The 18405-nt window shown below is 39.6% G+C and overlaps 1 protein-coding gene and 1 pseudogene across 1 annotated transcript in view; one reads left to right on the forward strand and one right to left on the reverse strand.

Moving 5' to 3' along the window:
- Positions 1-2928: 2928 nt before the first annotated feature.
- Positions 2929-4960, reverse strand: LOC150039687 (E3 ubiquitin-protein ligase RNF139 pseudogene; annotated as a pseudogene).
- A 1890-nt stretch (positions 4961-6850) lies between these two features.
- LOC150039688 (uncharacterized) overlaps positions 6851-18405 on the forward strand; it is a 45749-nt gene continuing 34194 nt past the window's right edge. Inside the window, exons 1-5 of the mRNA XM_090327664.1 lie at positions 6851-6991; positions 8776-8869; positions 10613-10686; positions 13089-13212; positions 14902-14977. Of these exons, the coding sequence (XP_090183790.1) occupies positions 6905-6991; positions 8776-8869; positions 10613-10686; positions 13089-13212; positions 14902-14977 (455 nt within the window). The 5' untranslated portion in view covers positions 6851-6904. The remainder of the gene's footprint in view (positions 6992-8775; positions 8870-10612; positions 10687-13088; positions 13213-14901; positions 14978-18405) is intronic.

Raw genomic sequence — 18405 nt, forward strand, 5'->3', positions numbered from 1 at the left:
AGAAATAGATAAATAGATCCTTCAATAAGTCTTCACTGAAACACAGAAAAATACATTCTCATTTTTGTGGGGTGTGAAAAAGAAAAATGGAGCTTGTATTTAGGTCACCAAGTTGGATTAGTAGGCATTCTGCTGTTGAGCCATACTTTAAGCCCTTTTTCTGCACTGATTATTTTCTTTGAAAGGTAATAAGATCAATATTAATTGATGCCTAACAGCTTGTTTTGAAGAGAACTCCAAAAATGATTTAAAAAATTATATGAAATTGGATACTGTAAGAAACTGGCATTGTTTTCTAATAATTTCACATACATAGTTATTATTTTGATATTCACATTCAAATAGGACTAGACTTACAAAGTGTTATTTAGCTCTCTAAAATAAAAGGTACAGATTGTATCGTATTGTAAGTCATTAAAATGTGTGAGCATAAAAAGCCAGACCATGAACACATTTTATACAAGGGACTTGGCTCTGGGTGGGGAAATGGGGACCAAGACATGAGAAAGGGTATTAATGTATGTGAAGTAATGAACTGTCTCTCTGGCGAATATAATGTCACCCTTCTATTAATTACAATAAAAATATGAAAAAAACAAGGGACTTGGCTCTACATAGTTCAATTTAGCTGTCCTTTCAGCCAAAGTCTGGAAAAAATGCTTAAAATATCATAGAAAAATTATTCAATCTACATTAATGAAAATAATGATGCTTTTTAAGATTAAATACAACTCAACAGAATGTCTATATGAGAGCAGAAATGGAATTAACAAGTACATGTCTGATGCCAGAATTATCTGTATTTTATTTTCTTTATAGAGTAGACAGACAAATGAAAATATCAGAGGGAACTTCCAAGAGAACATCATGAACGTCAGGCAAATTTTCTAATAAAGACACTTTTGAGGGCAGGGAGATAGACCTAGAAGTATCGTGCTTGCCTAGCATGCATAAAGTCCTGGGTTCGATTCCCTGGTACCACATGCAGAGAAAAGCTGGAACTGATGCTGTGGTTCAAGTGGTAGATGCTAGCTTTGAGAAAGCTCAATGATAGTGCTCAGGCCCTGAGTTCAAGCCACAGGACTGGCCATAAATAAATAAAGAAAAAAAGAAACTTTTGAAGTTCTAGATTTTTGCAGAAACAATATACATGAAAATGTAATATATTGCATATATTGTTCTATCATTCAGTGAAACTTCAATTGTATTTCACACTTGTATTTTCTAATGCTATATGTACCTAATTACACCAGTTATTTTAAGACAGGGTTTTGGTTTTTGCCCAGGGTGTATCTGGACAGTGACTCTCCTATTTCATATTCTGCCATTGGCCACAGATGAAAGGAGCATGACACTATGGCTGGCTTTCTCTGTTAAGATGGAGCCTCAGTAACTTTTATGGCATATAGTCTGCAATCATCATCCTCTCAATCTCAATTTCCCACAGAGCTGAGATGGCAGGCATAGCTACTGCACTAAACTTTAATGTTTTTCTCTTATACTTCATAAAAGTGAGAACAAACTTCTGGTGTCTAGTTCATTCATGATCCAGTGGTGAAGCTAACAGTTACTGATGCTTATAGTTGAGTGACCTGATGCAAAGACAAACCTTCTGTATCTCAGATACAAAAGAAGCGTCCATGACTCTTACAGTAATAACTCAGTACTTGATAGTCACACCGGGTCACATTTTCTTCCCTTTTACTTTTTACCTCGTTTTCTGGTAGGAACTTGGATTCCTCCCTCTGGTTTCTAAGTTTTGTTTTCATTTCTGCTGCATATAGTATTTTTGTTTACTTCAGGAAATTCATTAAGTGGTCAGGTACTGGTGCTCAGGCCTGTAATCCTAGCTACTCAGGAGGCTGACTTCTGTGTATCATGCATGGAAGTCAGCCCAGGCAGGAATGCCCATCATTCTCTTCAATTAATCAGAAAAAAAGCTGGAAATGGAGGTGTGCTTCAGTTAGTGTGCCAGCCTTGAGCAAAAATAGGCAAGCAAGTGAGAAAAGCCCTGAGTTCAACTGCCAGCACAGCCACCCCCCAATATATGTCATGAATAGAAATCCAGAGGTAGCCCAGTGGTAAGCAAGTAAAAGGCCTTGCTTTGATTCCCGGGATGAAACACACACACACACACACACACACACACACACACACACACACACACACACACACACACACACCACTTGAATGGCCCTTAGTTACCATTAGTTCATCTTTGGCTACTGATGCGCTGTAAAATGTAATGACTGGATTTCAGTTATTCCCTTCATATAGAAATTCTTTGATAAAACTATCTTTGTCTTCATATTCTGCTTTTAGAGTGTGTAAAATAGTATGGGTACAGCTTGTAACACCTCAGGCCTCTTTATAATTTACATGTTATTTACACTCCCTTAGGTGGCCATATTTAATGGTTTAAATAAAATGTAAGAAGTACATTTGGACAACTTACAGTAGGGTATTTTTTTTGTGGGTCATGGGGCTTGGACTCAGCCTGGGCACTATCCCTAAGTTCTTCAGCTCAAGGCTACCACCCTACTGCTGGGCCTGGACATAGTCCCTGAGCTCTTCAGTTCAAGGCTAATGCCCTACCCAGCTTAGTAGTGCCTTTTTTTTTACATATGATCATAATTTACACTTTGTAAATTGTGAGAAACTTTACACATATGAGCAGATAGTATTATACTTTATATTGCAGTATGAGAACATCACCAGGTAACAGTAGTAGCTCACACCTGTAATTCTAACTACTTAGGAGGCTGAGATATGAGGATTGTGGTTCAAAGCCAGCCTGGGCAATAAAATCAACATGACATCTTTTTTTGTCATAAAAACGTGAAAACATTTTATTCTATGTACAATAATGTACACAAATTTAAATAGGTACCAAAGAGACCAGAAGTAATTAAAGAGGTATATTTACAGTAGCACATCACAGTAAACAGAAAACCATTCACAGATTCAACATTGATACTGTTTTTTTGTGCTTGGTTACACACTGAAGTGAAGCATATTACTTCATTTTGGATGAACTGAATTTTAAACGAATACCTCAATGATTAGTAAATGCTATTTTAATCAGTGTCATCATTAACAAGTTCTTCAGCTGCTGCGCCTGTGGGCCGAATTCCTCCATTTCTTTCTCTTTGAACATCAGCATCATCATCAACATTGTCATTATCATCATCATCATCATCATCATCATCATCATCATCACAATCAGTACTGTCATCTTCATTTAATTCTCTGTCAGATTCAGCAGATTCTTCTCTTATAGCTTCCTCTGGATTTTGATTTTCATTGGGTGCAATAAATCCATTGTTGTTAGACACATTTGAATCATCCTTGATATTATCTTCAATGTATACTTTTTGATGGCACATTGGACAAGTATCTTGAATGTACAGCCACTTCGAAGGCAAAGTGCATGGAAATAATGATTACAAGGTGTAACACCAGCAGATGTTGTAAACTCATGGTAGCAGATTGCACATACATCACCTGTTTCTTGCAAGCGGCTCCCTTTTACTTCAAGAAGTGAATTGATTTTCTTAACGGCAGTTCTACGGTTCATGAATGTCTTCCAACCCTTTTTTGCTTGTAAGTAGATGTTAAAATAAGCATGTAGGCACATCATACAAGCCCGAATTTTACTTCCTGACTCAAACATCATAGTATAAGCCCCATTTTAAACATCACTACTCCAAATATAAATTCAATAATATTGCCTATTGAACGAACGTAGTAGACATAATCATCAAGCTTTTCCCAGAGGACATTATAGTAGCCATCAATCATGAATAATGTATAAACAGTGAGAGAAACAATTACTTTTAAGCAGAGTTCCACGCAAAGGCTGTTACTGCAAACAACCATGTATTTAGTGCATAGTGATGCCAGAGAACATAACTGAGTAAAACAGGAAGGACAACCAGGCAAGCAGAGACAAACAGCATGGGAAAATGTCTATGAAAAGATGACACATGGGAGGCACTGAGAGACATTAATACAGGATCTGTCATTCCATGGATGAAATGCAGGACTGCAGTTAATAAAAGGCACATGTTTCTACTTAAGCGAATAAGTCTCTCTTCTGGCCTTAACCCACTTAAACCAGTCTGAAGAGCCAAAATAAAAAATAAAACAGGTACTACAAAGCCAAGCCGCCTGTCATCTTCTTCAGTTGATCCAATAAAGGCCAATATTCCAAGGCCCAAGTAATGGGCTACTGAAGAAATTACAGCACTCAAGCCCAGTACAGTTAGGGTAGAATCACATCCACTAATTATAAGGTTACAAATGAGGTCCCAGAAATCATCCCAAGAAATAAAATAGGACTCAGTTTCATTTGCCATCCTTAAAATGTATATTAACACTGTAGCCTGGGCTGTAACTCTTGTTAGCCCGAAGACGCGAAGTATATCTGGGAAACGAATCCTCTTCCATGTGTCTTCCATCAATAACTGTAATCCATAAATTCGATACATGTGCCTCACTAAAAGATAAACATATCGTGTAGAATAATAAGAATAGATGGACTGAATCTGGAGTGGTGTGATGTATCCAATTCCAGATGTGAGCTGTAGAACAATGAGTGCCGCCCGCAGTGAGGGCCCTTTCCGAGGAAGCAGCTCAACCCTGAAAGCTGATGTGTTGTAGGCACCATTGAAGTCAGTGTGCGAAGCAGCATAATAATTCACCAGCACTGAAGTTGCGGCTAACAGAAAGGCTGAGCTGTACACATAAAATTGAAAAGTGATCGTTGTGACAAGATCGGAACAATACTGGATACAAATATCCCGAGGAGCCGGAGGAGGACCTGGAGCGCCATACAGAACCGGCTCTGGCTGGAATCACAGTAGGAGTTGAAGATGGCGTCGATGATGTCAAGGCAGGGTACCCGGAGCGCCACCTCGAGCGCTGTCCACATCTGCTGATGGGCCATCCTCCCCTGCTGCTGTGGGGCCCCTCCGCCACTGCCACACCAGGGGCACGCGGGGCAGGGCCAGGGCCTGCGGCCAGGAGGGGCAGGGGCTTGGGCCGACGCCCTCCTCTCCTCTCCAGCAGCCCACCCCGCCGCCCGCTGGCTTCATGGCTTGAAGCCAGCTTAAGCAGAAGTCCAGAGTTAGCCAGTAAAAATTCAGTAGTGGAGAAGAGTGGTTCAGCCTTAAGTGACAGTCTAGGGGTAGCCTCCAGGGCCTAAGCTCAAGTTTCCATGCCAGCACCTTCCCTGCCAAAAATCCACCCTAAAACAATTTGTATGTTGTCTAGTTACTGTATGGATTTCAAACTCATGATCCTTCTGCCTCCAGACTAGCTGAGATTAAAAGCATGTGACAGTATACCCAACTTCTCCTTCTTGTCTTCCTCCTTCCTTCCCTTCCTCCTTCTTTCCTTGCTTCCCTCCTTCCCTCTTCCTTTCCCCTCCCTCTTCCCTGTCTCTCTTGTTCATCATATGAATGAAACAATCTGGCATGATGCTCTGTTTCATAGAAAAGTTCTTTCATTCTGAGATACTTATTACATAAACCCTCTGCATTCTTTTTGTATTTTGGAGTATTATTTCATCACATTTTATTTATTCATTCTATTCATGGACACTGGGAATGTTTGTATTTTTGGCTGTGATGAATGCAACTGTTATGGATATTCCCTCTTTTTTTCTGTTTTGTTTTGCTTTTGTTATGACTAGTGAGGTTTGAATTCAGAGTCTTGTGCTTGCCAGACAAGGTTTGGGGTTGATTTTTTGTTTTGGTTGTTGTGGTTTGGTACATAGTGGGGCTTGAACTCTGGGCCTGGGCACTGTGTCTGAGCTCTTCAGCTCAAGCCTAGAGCTCCATCACTTAAGCCATAGGGCCGCTGCCAATTTTCTGGTACTTAATTGGGGCTAAGAATCTCATGGACTTTTCAAAGCCCTGGCTGGCTTTGAACTGAGATCCTCAGATCTCAGCCTTCAGAGTAGCTAGGATAACAGGTGTGAGCCACAGGCGCCCAGTTGATATTGATTTTTTTTAACCAGTAGAGCCATACCTCTGGCTAGTTTTGCTTTTGTTATTGTTTAAATAGGCCTTCCTTTATCCCAGGCCATTGTGGACTACTATCCCCCTATTTATGCTTCTCACAGAACTGGGATGACAGGCATGAGTCACTATGTCTAGCTTTTAATTATTGAGATGAGGGTTTGTGAACACTTCACTTTGTCTGGCCCTGGACAATGATACTCGCAATCTCAGCCTCCTGAGTAGCTAGAATTAGAGGTTTGAGCTACTGAGCCTGGCCGACACATTCCATTAGTAGTAGTCTTGTTTAGATATGTTTTCATTTTTCCCAAGGAAATACTCTAGAATCTAATCTCTGGCTCATAAAACATACATGTTGATTTATTGAAATTGATAGATTTTTTCCCCAAATCATATTATTAGACACTCCTTCCCAAAATGTATGAATATGCCACTTGCACTGGCTGATTTTTTGTGTTTTTGGCTTTTTAAGTTTTATCTCTCATGCTAGAAGTATAGTGGTTTTTGCCTTGCATTTTAACTGATGCTGTGTTAATACTGAGCTTCATAGAAGTCAAGGTAATCAAATGAAGGGTATATACGTATGGTATGAGTATGAATAGGAAGTGAAGCTAATGTGTTAGTAGTTTGGGGAATTTGACAAAATCTGAAGCCAAAAATATGAAACACTTGGCTGGGAATAGGAAAATTGTCTGTCCAAAAGTTCTAAACTATATGGTATTTGAAGTCAAGATTACTTAAGTGTAGCTTACTAGTGTATACAGTATGTATGAAGCCTTTGGCTTCAATTGCCAGCATCAAATAAAAGACAAAAGGAGGAAAAAAATAATAACGTTTTATGCCAATAACATGTTTACGCTGCCATTTGTTCACAGGTGCAGATGGTGCAAACTGTGCCCTTGGCACCAGAGACTGGTGATGACAATAGCTGTTCTATTAAAGGAAACAACCCGAACTATGACACTGAGGTAAAAAATTCAGTCCAGTTTTTGTTGTTGTTGTTGTTGTTGTTGTTGTTGTTGTTGTGAGTCACCAGGCTTGTACTAGGCCTGGGCACTGTCCCTGAACTCTTTGGCTCAAGGCTACCACCCTACCCTTGAGCCAAGCCCCACTTCCGGTTCTCTAGAGGTTAGAGATAAGAGTCTCAGGTCCTTTTGTGCCTGGGCTGGCTTTGAACTGTGATTCTCAGATCTCAGCCTCCTAATTAGCTAGGATTATAGGTGTGAGCCACTGTGCCCAGCAAGTCCAGTTTTGTTTTTTTTTAATATTGATCTTTTACTCAGTGGCAAGGCATATGCATATGCACATATTCCTTTTTTGTGGGTCATGGGTTCCTCAGTTCTTCAGCTGTGTCCCTTTGAGCCACAGAACCACTCCTAGTTTTCTGGTAGTTAATTGGAGATAAGAATCTCATGGAGGACCGGGAGTTTGGCCTAGTGGTTAAAGTGTTTGCCTAGCATGCATGAAGACCCGGGTTCGATTCCTCGGTACCACATACATAGAAAAAAGCTGGAAGTGGTGCTGAGGCTCAAGTGGTAGAGCTCTAGCCTTGAGAAAGTCCAAGGACAGTGCTCAAGCCCTTAGCTCAAGCCCAGGACTGGCAAAAAAAAAAAAAAAAAAGAATCTCATGGACTTTTTTGCTGGGCTGGCTTTGAACCACAATCCTAGCTCTCAGCCAGTACCCAGCAACATAAAGATTTTGAGCCAGGCACCAGAAACTCATGCCTGTGATCCTAGCTACTCCAGAGGCTGAGATCTGAGGATCACAGTTTGAAGCCAGTAGTGGCAGCAAAGGGTCAGAAGTGGAGCTAATAGTCAAGTGGTAGGATGTTAGCCTAGACTGGAAAAGGGGAATGCATAACATTTAGACTCTACATTCAAGCCCCAGTACTGTGAAAAAAAAGCCAATCTTGTATTTCAAGTTATCTGCTTTTTGGACTTTAGTTAACTAAGCTGATTTAAACATCTAGAAAAGTTCTATTAGTGAAGAAACTAATTCTCAGCAATAATACTAATTGCATCCAAAGGAAAAATCATGAGAAAATATATGTTTATTTATTATGAATTAGATACTTTCATTCTTTGCCTATAGTCATTGGAATGTCTTAAGTTAAAAGACTGAGATTAGCCAAAGACACCTAAGGCTAGTGTTGTAGACTCTGGGTTAGAAATGCCAAGTACTTATTTTTCCTTTTAATTATTACACAAGCATTTTATTAAAATCTTAGAAGAGATTAATAGAAATGAATATAAAGGAAAAAAATCTAAAGTCATACAAATTGTCACCATCCAATTAGGCACTAACTCATATCCAAATGAGTTTAACCATATGGTTTCCTGATGCCTTTGAATTTTAATATGTTCAGCTGATTCCTTCCTATATACAAATACATATGATTTATACTCATTATCTATCTATCTATCATCTATCTATTATCTGGACTCTTTCTTTGCTTTTTTTCTCAATGACTCACTTTTTTATCAATGAAATAAGCATCCTAAGTATGATTCTGTATACAGGAAAATATGTCTGGACATGTTTGGATTACTGGTCAGTGCCCTCCACATCCTAAAAAGATATACTGGATATAGAGGGCATATATGAGCCCCTGTATTCATGTGCTTTTGTTTCACATATATACTTCTCACATTTTCCCGTTCCACTCTTTCTAAAAGAAGTTGTTCAAGCATCTCATCAGAATGTGATTCCCACATCTTCCCACAGCTTATTGTTCATCCCATTATTCTTCAGACTCCTTGCTTTGTTCTTTTAAAGAAGGGTGCTGCTCAATCCTCTGAGGCTGCAGATCTAACAACACGAAGTCCAGTAAAGGCACGAGTACTAAGTAAGAAGTCCTATTTAATTCTAAAAATTTATTTGACAAATTTTCTTTGTAATATATTGGCTGCCATGTTTCATAATCAATAAAAATGATAGCTAACAAAGGTAAATTTAAAAGGTGGATCCAAGGAACAATTACAATTGCATACTTCATTTTTTTTTTTTTGCCCATACTGGGACTTGAGCTCAGGGCCTGAGCGCTGTCATTGGGCTTTGTCAAGGCTAGAGCTCTACTATTTGAGCCACAGCACCACTTCTGGATTTTCCTATGTATGTGGCAACAAGGAATCAAACCTGGGTCTTTGTGCATGCTAGGCAAGCACTCTACCACTAGGTCAAACTCCTGGTCTCCCTTTTTCCTTATAGGCCAAAAGTCACTTTGTAAATTGACCAATTTTTTATCATCAAGTTCTTTGAATAGGTTCATTAGAGTATGCCACAGAATTGGATTCCATAATGAGTTTCAGTTTAATGTGTTCTGATACAATAGGAATGTCATGGGATCACTTACAGGGGAGAAGAAGTGATAAGCTCACTTAGACAAGAGACTAGATTTAGGAAAATAAGGTATGGATATAGAAATGGCAATGAGCAGATGAAGAACTTTGTTGGAAAAGAAAAGACACAGTGGACAATTATGAGAAAATATCAATTCACTTTCTAGAACAGCATTTTTTTTAAGAAATATAATAAATCACTCTCTCAGAAATTATGCTTAAAGTTGTGAGAGCTATTATTAATGGAGAGTCTGATCTGAAACACAATCCTAAAGGTGCATGGTCACAAGGCCGTTCCTCCCTGGTCTTGTCAGAGAAAGTGACACAGTAGGAACCACCTTGCCACTAGGGAAGTGAAAACCATCTAAGGAAATATTGTTCATTCTGAAAGTTTTAGATGCAGTGCAAATTTGATAAAGAAGTAAACTTCACTTCAAAGAATGCCCGATCTGGGCAAGTAGGGAAAAAAGGCATCTTTAATGAATGTTACAAATAGTAGATTAAGTCACAAAAGAGGAAAACTGATTGCCAAATAAGAAAAGAAATAGCTCTTGAAAACACTTGCTGTTGAGGTGAAAACAATTGGAATGAGCTGCTGATAGGTTACTTAAATGAGGCAGATAAGAATAGGGTGATTGTGATTCTTAATGTACAGTTATTTCTTTTTTCTTTTTCCCCTTCTGGTTAATCTCATGTAGTTACTGTATCTGGCTTTGTTACCTGGTATTTTATATATACATTTATTTGTATATTTGCAACTAGAGAAGAGGGGAACAAGATGATTGGGAGGGGTGGGTGATGAGAAACGGGACAAACATGAGAAGGGTTATCAATGTGCTAGAAGTAATGTACCCACTACCTGACAAGTGTAACTATAATCCCCTATACATTACCCTGACAATAAAATAAAAATAAAAATAAAAGAATATGCACTTTGAATTTGCTCTTTTTTATTATTTTTTTTACATTTTATTTTTAGCCTCTTGTGTTGGTTCACTTATATCAAATAAATTAATCACAGAAATGTTTCCATGTCTTCCTCTCAGATGATATTCAGTATATATTCAATTGATGAAAATCTGGGTCATTAAAGTAATTCCTGAAGGGAGAAATAAAAGTATTTTGCTCAGGGTTACTTTGAACACTTGAGGATAAACTTTTGTTATGTCTAATTTAAGAATAGGCTTCTTTCTTTTACTATCATTTATCTGACTTCAGTAGATGACTGGTGAAAAATATGGTTTTCTCAGCAGGCCATGACTCTCAGTCTATTGCAGCAGAAGAGCAAGAGAGTTGTGAGGGCAGGGAGCATAAACAGCCTTTGGTATGTTCATCCTTTACATTCTATCTTCTCCTGCAAATGTATTTTATTTATTCAATAATATAACCAAAGGAATTTATTTACCTCACAGACTACTCTAAACAATCAATAGTTCAAAATAACAAGTGCACTATAGTTATTTTACTAAGTATGAATATTGAGACATTATTGCAACTGAAGGAGATGACTAATAAGGAAGGGTTTATAATATTACAACACAAACAAATTTTTTTTTTGCCAGTCCTGGGCTTGAGCTCAGGGCTTGAGCACTGTCCTTGGACTTTCTCAAGGCTAACGCTCTACCACTTTAGCCTCAGCACCACTTCTGGCCTTTTTTCTATGTATGTGGTACCAACGAATCGAACCCGGGTCTTTGTGCATGCTAGGCAAGCACTCTACCACTAGGACAAACTCCCGGCCCAGAATTTTTTATTTTAATGAATGGAATCAGAAAATATAACTAAAAATTTATAGATGGATTTAATGATAACTTAGCATATGTTGATATTGGGTAATCTGCCGTGGTTATACACATATGAATGACGTAGAGATTACCAAGTTGAAGAAAACCATTAGCCAATGCATCCTACAGGAACGTAGGGCTTGGTTTTTTTATAGCACATTAAAAATTGTTATGTGTTAGACACTGAATCCATTTCCCTTTCTGAATAATTACCTTTGGAGAGATAGTCAGGAAACAAACAGGATGAATATTTACATGAGAGAAAAGGAATCTGTCAGCAAAGAATTTTCATCTCTAGAATCCCTTCCAGTGAAGATGTTAAAAAGGATTTCATTTTTCTTGCTTGCGGAAATGGAAGCCATTAGGAAGAAAATTCTATATTCAGACAATTGGTTCCCTAATATGACATTGTATCAGACAAATGAATATCTAGGATACATTATCCAGGGAGACAGAGCAGAGAATGCCTAGGTTCATCATTTTATCCTTACAGTCATAGATTGAGCAGTTGATAGTAAGATACTCATTATCCTGGCATCTACATTGTTACAATGAATAAGAAAGGAATGATGGCAGAAAGACAAGACACATTTTTCACATTTAAGAAATAGCTTCTTACCAGATACAGAGGCTGGGAATTGGAAGGTCCAGGTTCAAAGCCAACCCCCACAACAGTCTGGGAGACTCCTGGTCAACAATAAGTAGCCAAAAAGGAGGCAGGCAGTGTACCTCATGGGGTAGAGTCCCGAAGTGGTCTAGAAAGCTGAACAAGAGTAAGAGGGGCCCTCAGTGTAAAGGTTGGAACCAGCTGAATCTGAAAACCAAAGAAACAAAAACTGTCCTATTGCTTTCATTCTTAAAACTTATTATAATTTTTCCTCATAGGGAAGAGTTGTATATTGTGATAAAACTTTCAGTATTTAAATCTAATGTAAAGAACAAAATTTCCATGGAGCTCTCTGTGATTTACTGCTTTCTTCTCACTGAAAGCTTTTCCTTAATATATAGGTTCTGTACTTCTGTCTTTGTGTATCTAGGACAATACTCTTCTTTTTTCTTTTGATGTTAATCCTGAGTTGTGATCTCAGGGCCCCTGCCCTGAGGGTATTTTTTTTTGCTCCAGACTAGCAGTCTCCCACTTGAGCCAGGCTCTATTTCTGGATTTTTAGTGGTTCATTGGAGAAAGAGTCTCACAGACTTTGCTGCCTAAGCTATTTCAAACTGTGATTCTTTGACCTCAGCCTCCTGAGTAGTTAGGATTACAGTTGTGAGCCATTAGAGCCCAGTTGACATTACCTTTTCTTTTGCTTAATTCAGTATTAGGATCTCTCTTTATTATACAAATATCATCTTTTGAGATGTAAGCTATTCTCCTGGAAAGTGTTTTTATATTTAATTCTATCCCACTGAAAATAGTAGTACTTTTAAAATTATGTATTTGATACCCTATCCTCCAAAGCTCATGGGATATTCACGGTGGCTGTCTATGTTCTTGAGTTAGTTGCTTGCTGAAATACTCCCACCAGCCATAGTTCTGTGCATCTGCTGGGTTTTTCTATAGTCACACGCTTGAATGACATGATCAATGACCTGACGACAACCACAGCAGCAACAACAGTTGTTTCACATGCAAATCAGAAAGAAATAGGCACTGCAAATAACAGGGTCCTTTTTAATGAACGGTAGCATTTACCCTTAATATTGAAAAAGTAATTAAATAATAGCTAGTATTCATACTTAAAATATATCTTTTTATCTTTATCTTATATATTTGATTCTTGATTTTTCCTCTAACCTTACATGAAATGAGTTCATTTCAGAAGGATCTTTAGTGCAAATATAAAAAGATGAATAATTACCATATTTGTATATTCGATATATGGCATTAGAAGTATTTTCAGAAACACATACACATTTTGAAATACTGTTACTTACTTTATAGACCACAGACCAAATCAATGGAACAGGTGGCACTAATGTCTTCTCTAAGTCGTCTGAATCAGTCCCAGAAGAGTCTACATTGCCTCATTATGAGCAAAGTAAACAACACAGAATGGAAGGTGAAGGTAAGGCCACTGAATACCTGTAAGGTCCTTTTTTAACCAGTCCTGGGACTTGAACCCCAGCTTGGGTACTGTCTCTGAGCTTCTTTTGCTCAAGGCTAGGACTCTACTACTTGAGCCCCAGCCCCATTACTCTTTTTCTGAGATGAGACCATTATGGAACTTCCTGCCTTGACTGGCCTTTAACCCAAATCCTCAGAACTCAGATAGCTTAGAATACAGTTGTTGTGAGTCATCGGCACCTGGCTTCTAAGGTCTTTTAGATTACTTACACTAGCGCTGCTTATCACTGTTATACAATACCAATGTGTTATTCTTGCATTAGTGTCACAAATATGCCTCAGGTTAAAGTAGAATGAGGGCTACACACTTTGCCATGGAGAGATGATTCCCACTGCATCGCTCTCAGTGGAAAATCCCTCCTGTGTCTTTTCACTGTGCTTCTCCTCTATGCTCTCCCATTCTCACGGAGGGTCACACCTACAATACTACAGGAACTTTAGGTACCTTTCACTTTCACCCCAACTTAGGAGACCCTAGTCAGCTCTGTAAATGCTAATCCCATATTTAGTGCCTACCAGATCTTTTCAAGCCTTGGTGAGAGATGTATGGCTTTAACTGCTTTAACTGTAATTCCCAGGATAGCAGAAGTGACTCCATTTTGTGTAGCAGCTGCAGTTTAGTTATAAAAAGAAATTGAAAAATAACCAGCAAGATGTTCACGGTCAGAGTGACCAAGAACTGAAATTGTATAGACAGGATAAGGAGTAAGATAAGGAGTATGTGAAAAACATGTTATGACCAGAAGAAGGACACGTAAGCCCTTCTCTAGCCAAAAAGGAAAATTCCACTACTGCCCAGAATAAACCCCCAGCCTTATTTGAATTAACCAATCCCTACTCTGTAACTATGCTTCTGCTTCTGTAAACGCTTCAGCTACCCATAAATACTCCCCTCTCCCCAGCCTCGGCGCGCAAGTCTTCTAGGAGACTTTGTTGCCCCCGGGCGCCCGTGTACCCAAATAAACCTCTTGCTGTTTGCATCCGACTGCGTGGTCTCGGTGCTCCTTGGGAAGGGTCTCCTCCTGGAAGACGTCCCGCTGAGTCGGGGGTCTTACATTGGTTCAAAAGCCAGCTACTGTTTCTCATTGCTACAGATTTCTCTAGATTTCTCATGTACCTTCCCATATCCATACAGGGGTATTCTTGCAGTAGAGCATTTAGTTTTCTTTTGATTTTTTAGGTGTTACTGATGCCTGATGAACTACACATGATATGAAATTTACAGTTTATTTTTTCACTAATGTATTCCATATATGTTTATTCATGGCCACTAAAGGAGCGAATAAACATCACTCACAAAATCTCTTCATGCTCCTTTTGTGACTTTATTGGGAGCTTTCCAAAAGCCAGGCAGGGTGACATGTATTTGTTTTGTTTTGTTTTTTGGCCAGTCCTGGGCTTGAGCTCAGGGCCTGAGCACTGTCCTTGGACTTTCTCAAGGCTAGAGCTCTACCACTTGAGCCTCAGCACCACTTCCAGCTTTTTTCTATGTATGTGGTACCGAGGACTTGAACCTGGGTCTTCATGCATGCAAGGCAAGCACTCTACCACTAGGCCAAACTCCTGGCCCCGTCAACATGTATTTGTAATCCCAGTGCATCTCTGGCTAAGACTGGATTTAAAGTTTCAGACCAGCTGGAACTACATAGTGAGGCCCTGTGTCAAAACAAGTGGGGAGGAGGTGAGTGGCAGAAAGGAAAGATAAAGTAAGGAAATTTCCAAAAGTTATGTAAATTCTCAATGCCATTAGCTATTAACATCAAAATTACTGGTTTCCTTTTCTCTGTTTTTACAAGTACACTGTAATGTGACATTGGTTGTGAGTTTTAGCATTTTAGCTGGTCCCTGCCCTGCTGCATATCCAAGTCCTTTCATTGCATCACAGATGCATGCTGATGGTTGCTATCTTGCCAGGGCCAATTCTATTTGTGTATCATCTCTGGTGAATTGTCTTTCCACAGCTCATCCTGAAGAGTTCAGATCACCGTTACTCTAACAGCTTTCATTTTCGAGAGGATACATTTTTGGCTTTATTTTTTAAGCTCTTAATATGATCACTGTGTGTGTGTGTGTGTGTGTGTGTGTGTGTGTGTGTGTGTGTGTACACGTGTGTACACACATGTGCAGAAAGTCTGGAAGTCTGAGGCTCAAATGCTTGGCATTTTGCTTTTGGTTGGTTCTGTACCACTTGAGTCTAGGCTCAACCCTCTGGGGGTTTGCTAACTAACTGAAGATAAGGGCCTCCTGTATTTATTTACTTGCCCACCCTGATCCTGTGAGCCTCCTGAGTATCTAGGATTATAGGGTTGAGCTTCAGCATCCAGATCTATCAGCATATGATTTCTTTCTTTTATTAAGTTCTCCCAAGTGCAGAATAAAATGTATCAGTTGGGACTACTGAGAAAACTACAGAGTAATCACGGTGGTTAATACATGATTAGTTATGCTCATCAACCTTCTGTATGATTTCTGTAATGTACAACTTGATTTCTTGAGCCCTATTTTTGGAAGCAAGTCACTTTCAGATAAAGTCCTCTTCCTCCTTTCCTCCTCCTCCCTGCCCTTTTCCTTCTGCTTCTCCTCCTCTTTAAATTATCTTTAAGGGGGTCTCAATTGAACATGTCAGGTTGTGAGTACAGTAAATCTTCCATCATTCTCCCCATCTCTCCAAGCCTCTACCATCCCCTCAATTTTCCTAGTTCGTTATTCACATATGCATATTGAATAGTGCACCTATATTTGTCCTTTCTTCCTTTCTCTATTTGTCTGCCTCTCCTTCCCTTGACCTTACTACCTTATCCTGACTCCACGAGTTCCGGCTGGCTGGCTTGCTTTCTTTCTTTCTTTCTTTCTTTCTTTCTTTCTTTCTTTCTTTCTTCTTTCTTTCTCTCTCTCTCTCTCTTTCTCTCTCTCTCTCTTTCTTTCTTTCTTTCTTTCTTTCTTTCTTTCTTTCTTCCTTTCTCTCTTTCTCTCTCTCTTTCTTTCTTTCTCTCTCTTTCTTTCTTTCTTTCTTTCTTTCTTTCTTTCTTTCTTTCTTTCTTTCTCCTTTCCCTCTTTCTCTCTTCCATCTTTTCTTTTTTGGTACTGGGAATCAAACCCAGGATACTGCACTTGCTGGGCAAATGCTTTGGCACTGAGCTACATCCCAGCCCAAATTCCAGCTTTCTGGTATCCATTTTGTTAAACTGTAAGACAGTGGTGGAAGGGGGTTACACCATTGAAATTCTCTGCTGCATATTCCATGCTTTAGTTAATATGATGGTGTATATGTGCATAGGACATTGTATATGCTTATGTGTTCTTGCCTCTGTCTCTTTTCCAAGGTTTGAGATGGCCCCTGGGGATAAAGCCAGGTCCCCTGAGGACAATTGCCTAATGACAACTTGCTTGTGTTTGGCAGACTGTGTGTTATCTTGTTTAATCGTTTTTTTTTGCTCAGTCCATAATTATTGACTTCCTGGTATCTGCTGGTCATGGGCTATGGCAGTAGAATATATGACAAAGGACGAAGGGAGACCGAGCATGGTCCTTTCCTATGAAGAGCCTAATCATCATTATAGCAGGTACAGGGTCACTGCGTGTGCTCTGTGTGCTTCCTTAGAGGGACAGGCATGGGACCTCAGACAAGCTTCCAGGCCAATGGTCATCTGAGCCTAACTCTGATACAGAGTCAGACAAGTATTGTGTCAGTCCTTACATCCAAAAGATATAGGAGGGTTGTGGGACTGAGATGTGATCCCAAATCTTGGGGCTTGAAGTAAAAGAAGTGGGACCCATTTCTTAGAATCTCATGCCCTACAATAATACTTGGACTAGCGAGGCAATCTGGGGTAGTTTGGGGCTGTTTAGGACTTGCTGAGCTTCGGTCTGGGGCCTCACTTCTCCTATTCTAAGTTTCTGCCTTACTAATCAGGAGGCTCACAAATCCTATGGATTTACTAGGATTCAATCCCTTCCTGTTTGTTCTGGAACTTGGTTGGTAGCTGCTTCTGTGGGGGCTAAAGAATTCACAAGGTCATGGACTAGAAAGGTGTCCCCTTGAGGCCTGCTGTGTAACCAGATGGGCAATTCAATCACAGGAAAGTCATATTGGCTGGCAAAGGACACCAGGACTTCATGAAGCTCACCTCTCACCCTCAGGGATAAGCTTTGTCCCAGTGCCCCATTTTCTATACATTGAGCTGACCCAGGAAGAAAGACATCTCTAGATTCTTCAATCATTGTTTGCTTTTGCTGGGTTGCCCAGACCGGGAGGCAGACAGGCGGCCTATCCAGTCAGCAGAGGCTGAAGTGTTTTCCCTGGGGCTGGCACCAGTCTGCAAAGAAGCCATGGGAGGCGCCGCCAGGCATCGGCTTTAGCAGGTGTCTCAACCCTAGAGCCAGAACCACAGTTTCTGCTTACACAGTCAGAATCCTGAAATTTGAAAATAGATCATAAATAGACATGTGGATGACCTAAATCCAAATGGACTGGGTACCCTGGGGGAAGACAGAGCTTATTTATTTATTTTTATTTATTTATACCCTACCTCATCGCAGAAAGGGATTAGTTGAAGCTTATGCCTGTGCAGAAATACTTAATATACAACTGAAGGGTTTAAAAATATTTTTTTCTAATCAAGAAATGGAAGAAATTAGGGCAGAGAGAAAATGAGGGCAGGGATTCAGGATGAGGCTGGGAGAAGGATAGATATATAAAATGCATGCACTGCCATGCTCCACATCCCACCCCTGCTCCCCTCCCCAAGATTTTTATTCTTGCTTTTATTGTTGGTCATGGGACTTGAACTCAGGGTACTGGGCACTGTCCCTGATCTCTTTTACTCAAAGCTAGTACTCTACTACTGTGAGTTACAACTTCACTTCTTTTCAGCTTTCAGTGGTTAATTAGAGATTAAAAATCTTGTGGATGTCCCTGTGTGGATTGGCTCAGGGACAGCACCCAGGCTGAGTACAAGCCCCATGACCCACAAAAATAAAAAATAAAAACAAGATCTGGAGAAAAGCACTTCTTGACAAACAAAATGCCCAACGTTTTGTTCTGGCTCATGGAAAATGAGATCACACAGAAATGTGAAAAGATAAAGAGTGAAAATGTATTTAAATCTCTTTTTTCAACTCTCCCCACGTTTTC

The sequence above is a fragment of the Megascapheus bottae genome, unplaced genomic scaffold (assembly GCF_031878675.1).
Source record: "Megascapheus bottae isolate mThoBot1 unplaced genomic scaffold, mThoBot2.hap1 HAP1_SCAFFOLD_53, whole genome shotgun sequence".
Taxonomy (NCBI): domain Eukaryota; kingdom Metazoa; phylum Chordata; class Mammalia; order Rodentia; family Geomyidae; genus Megascapheus; species Megascapheus bottae.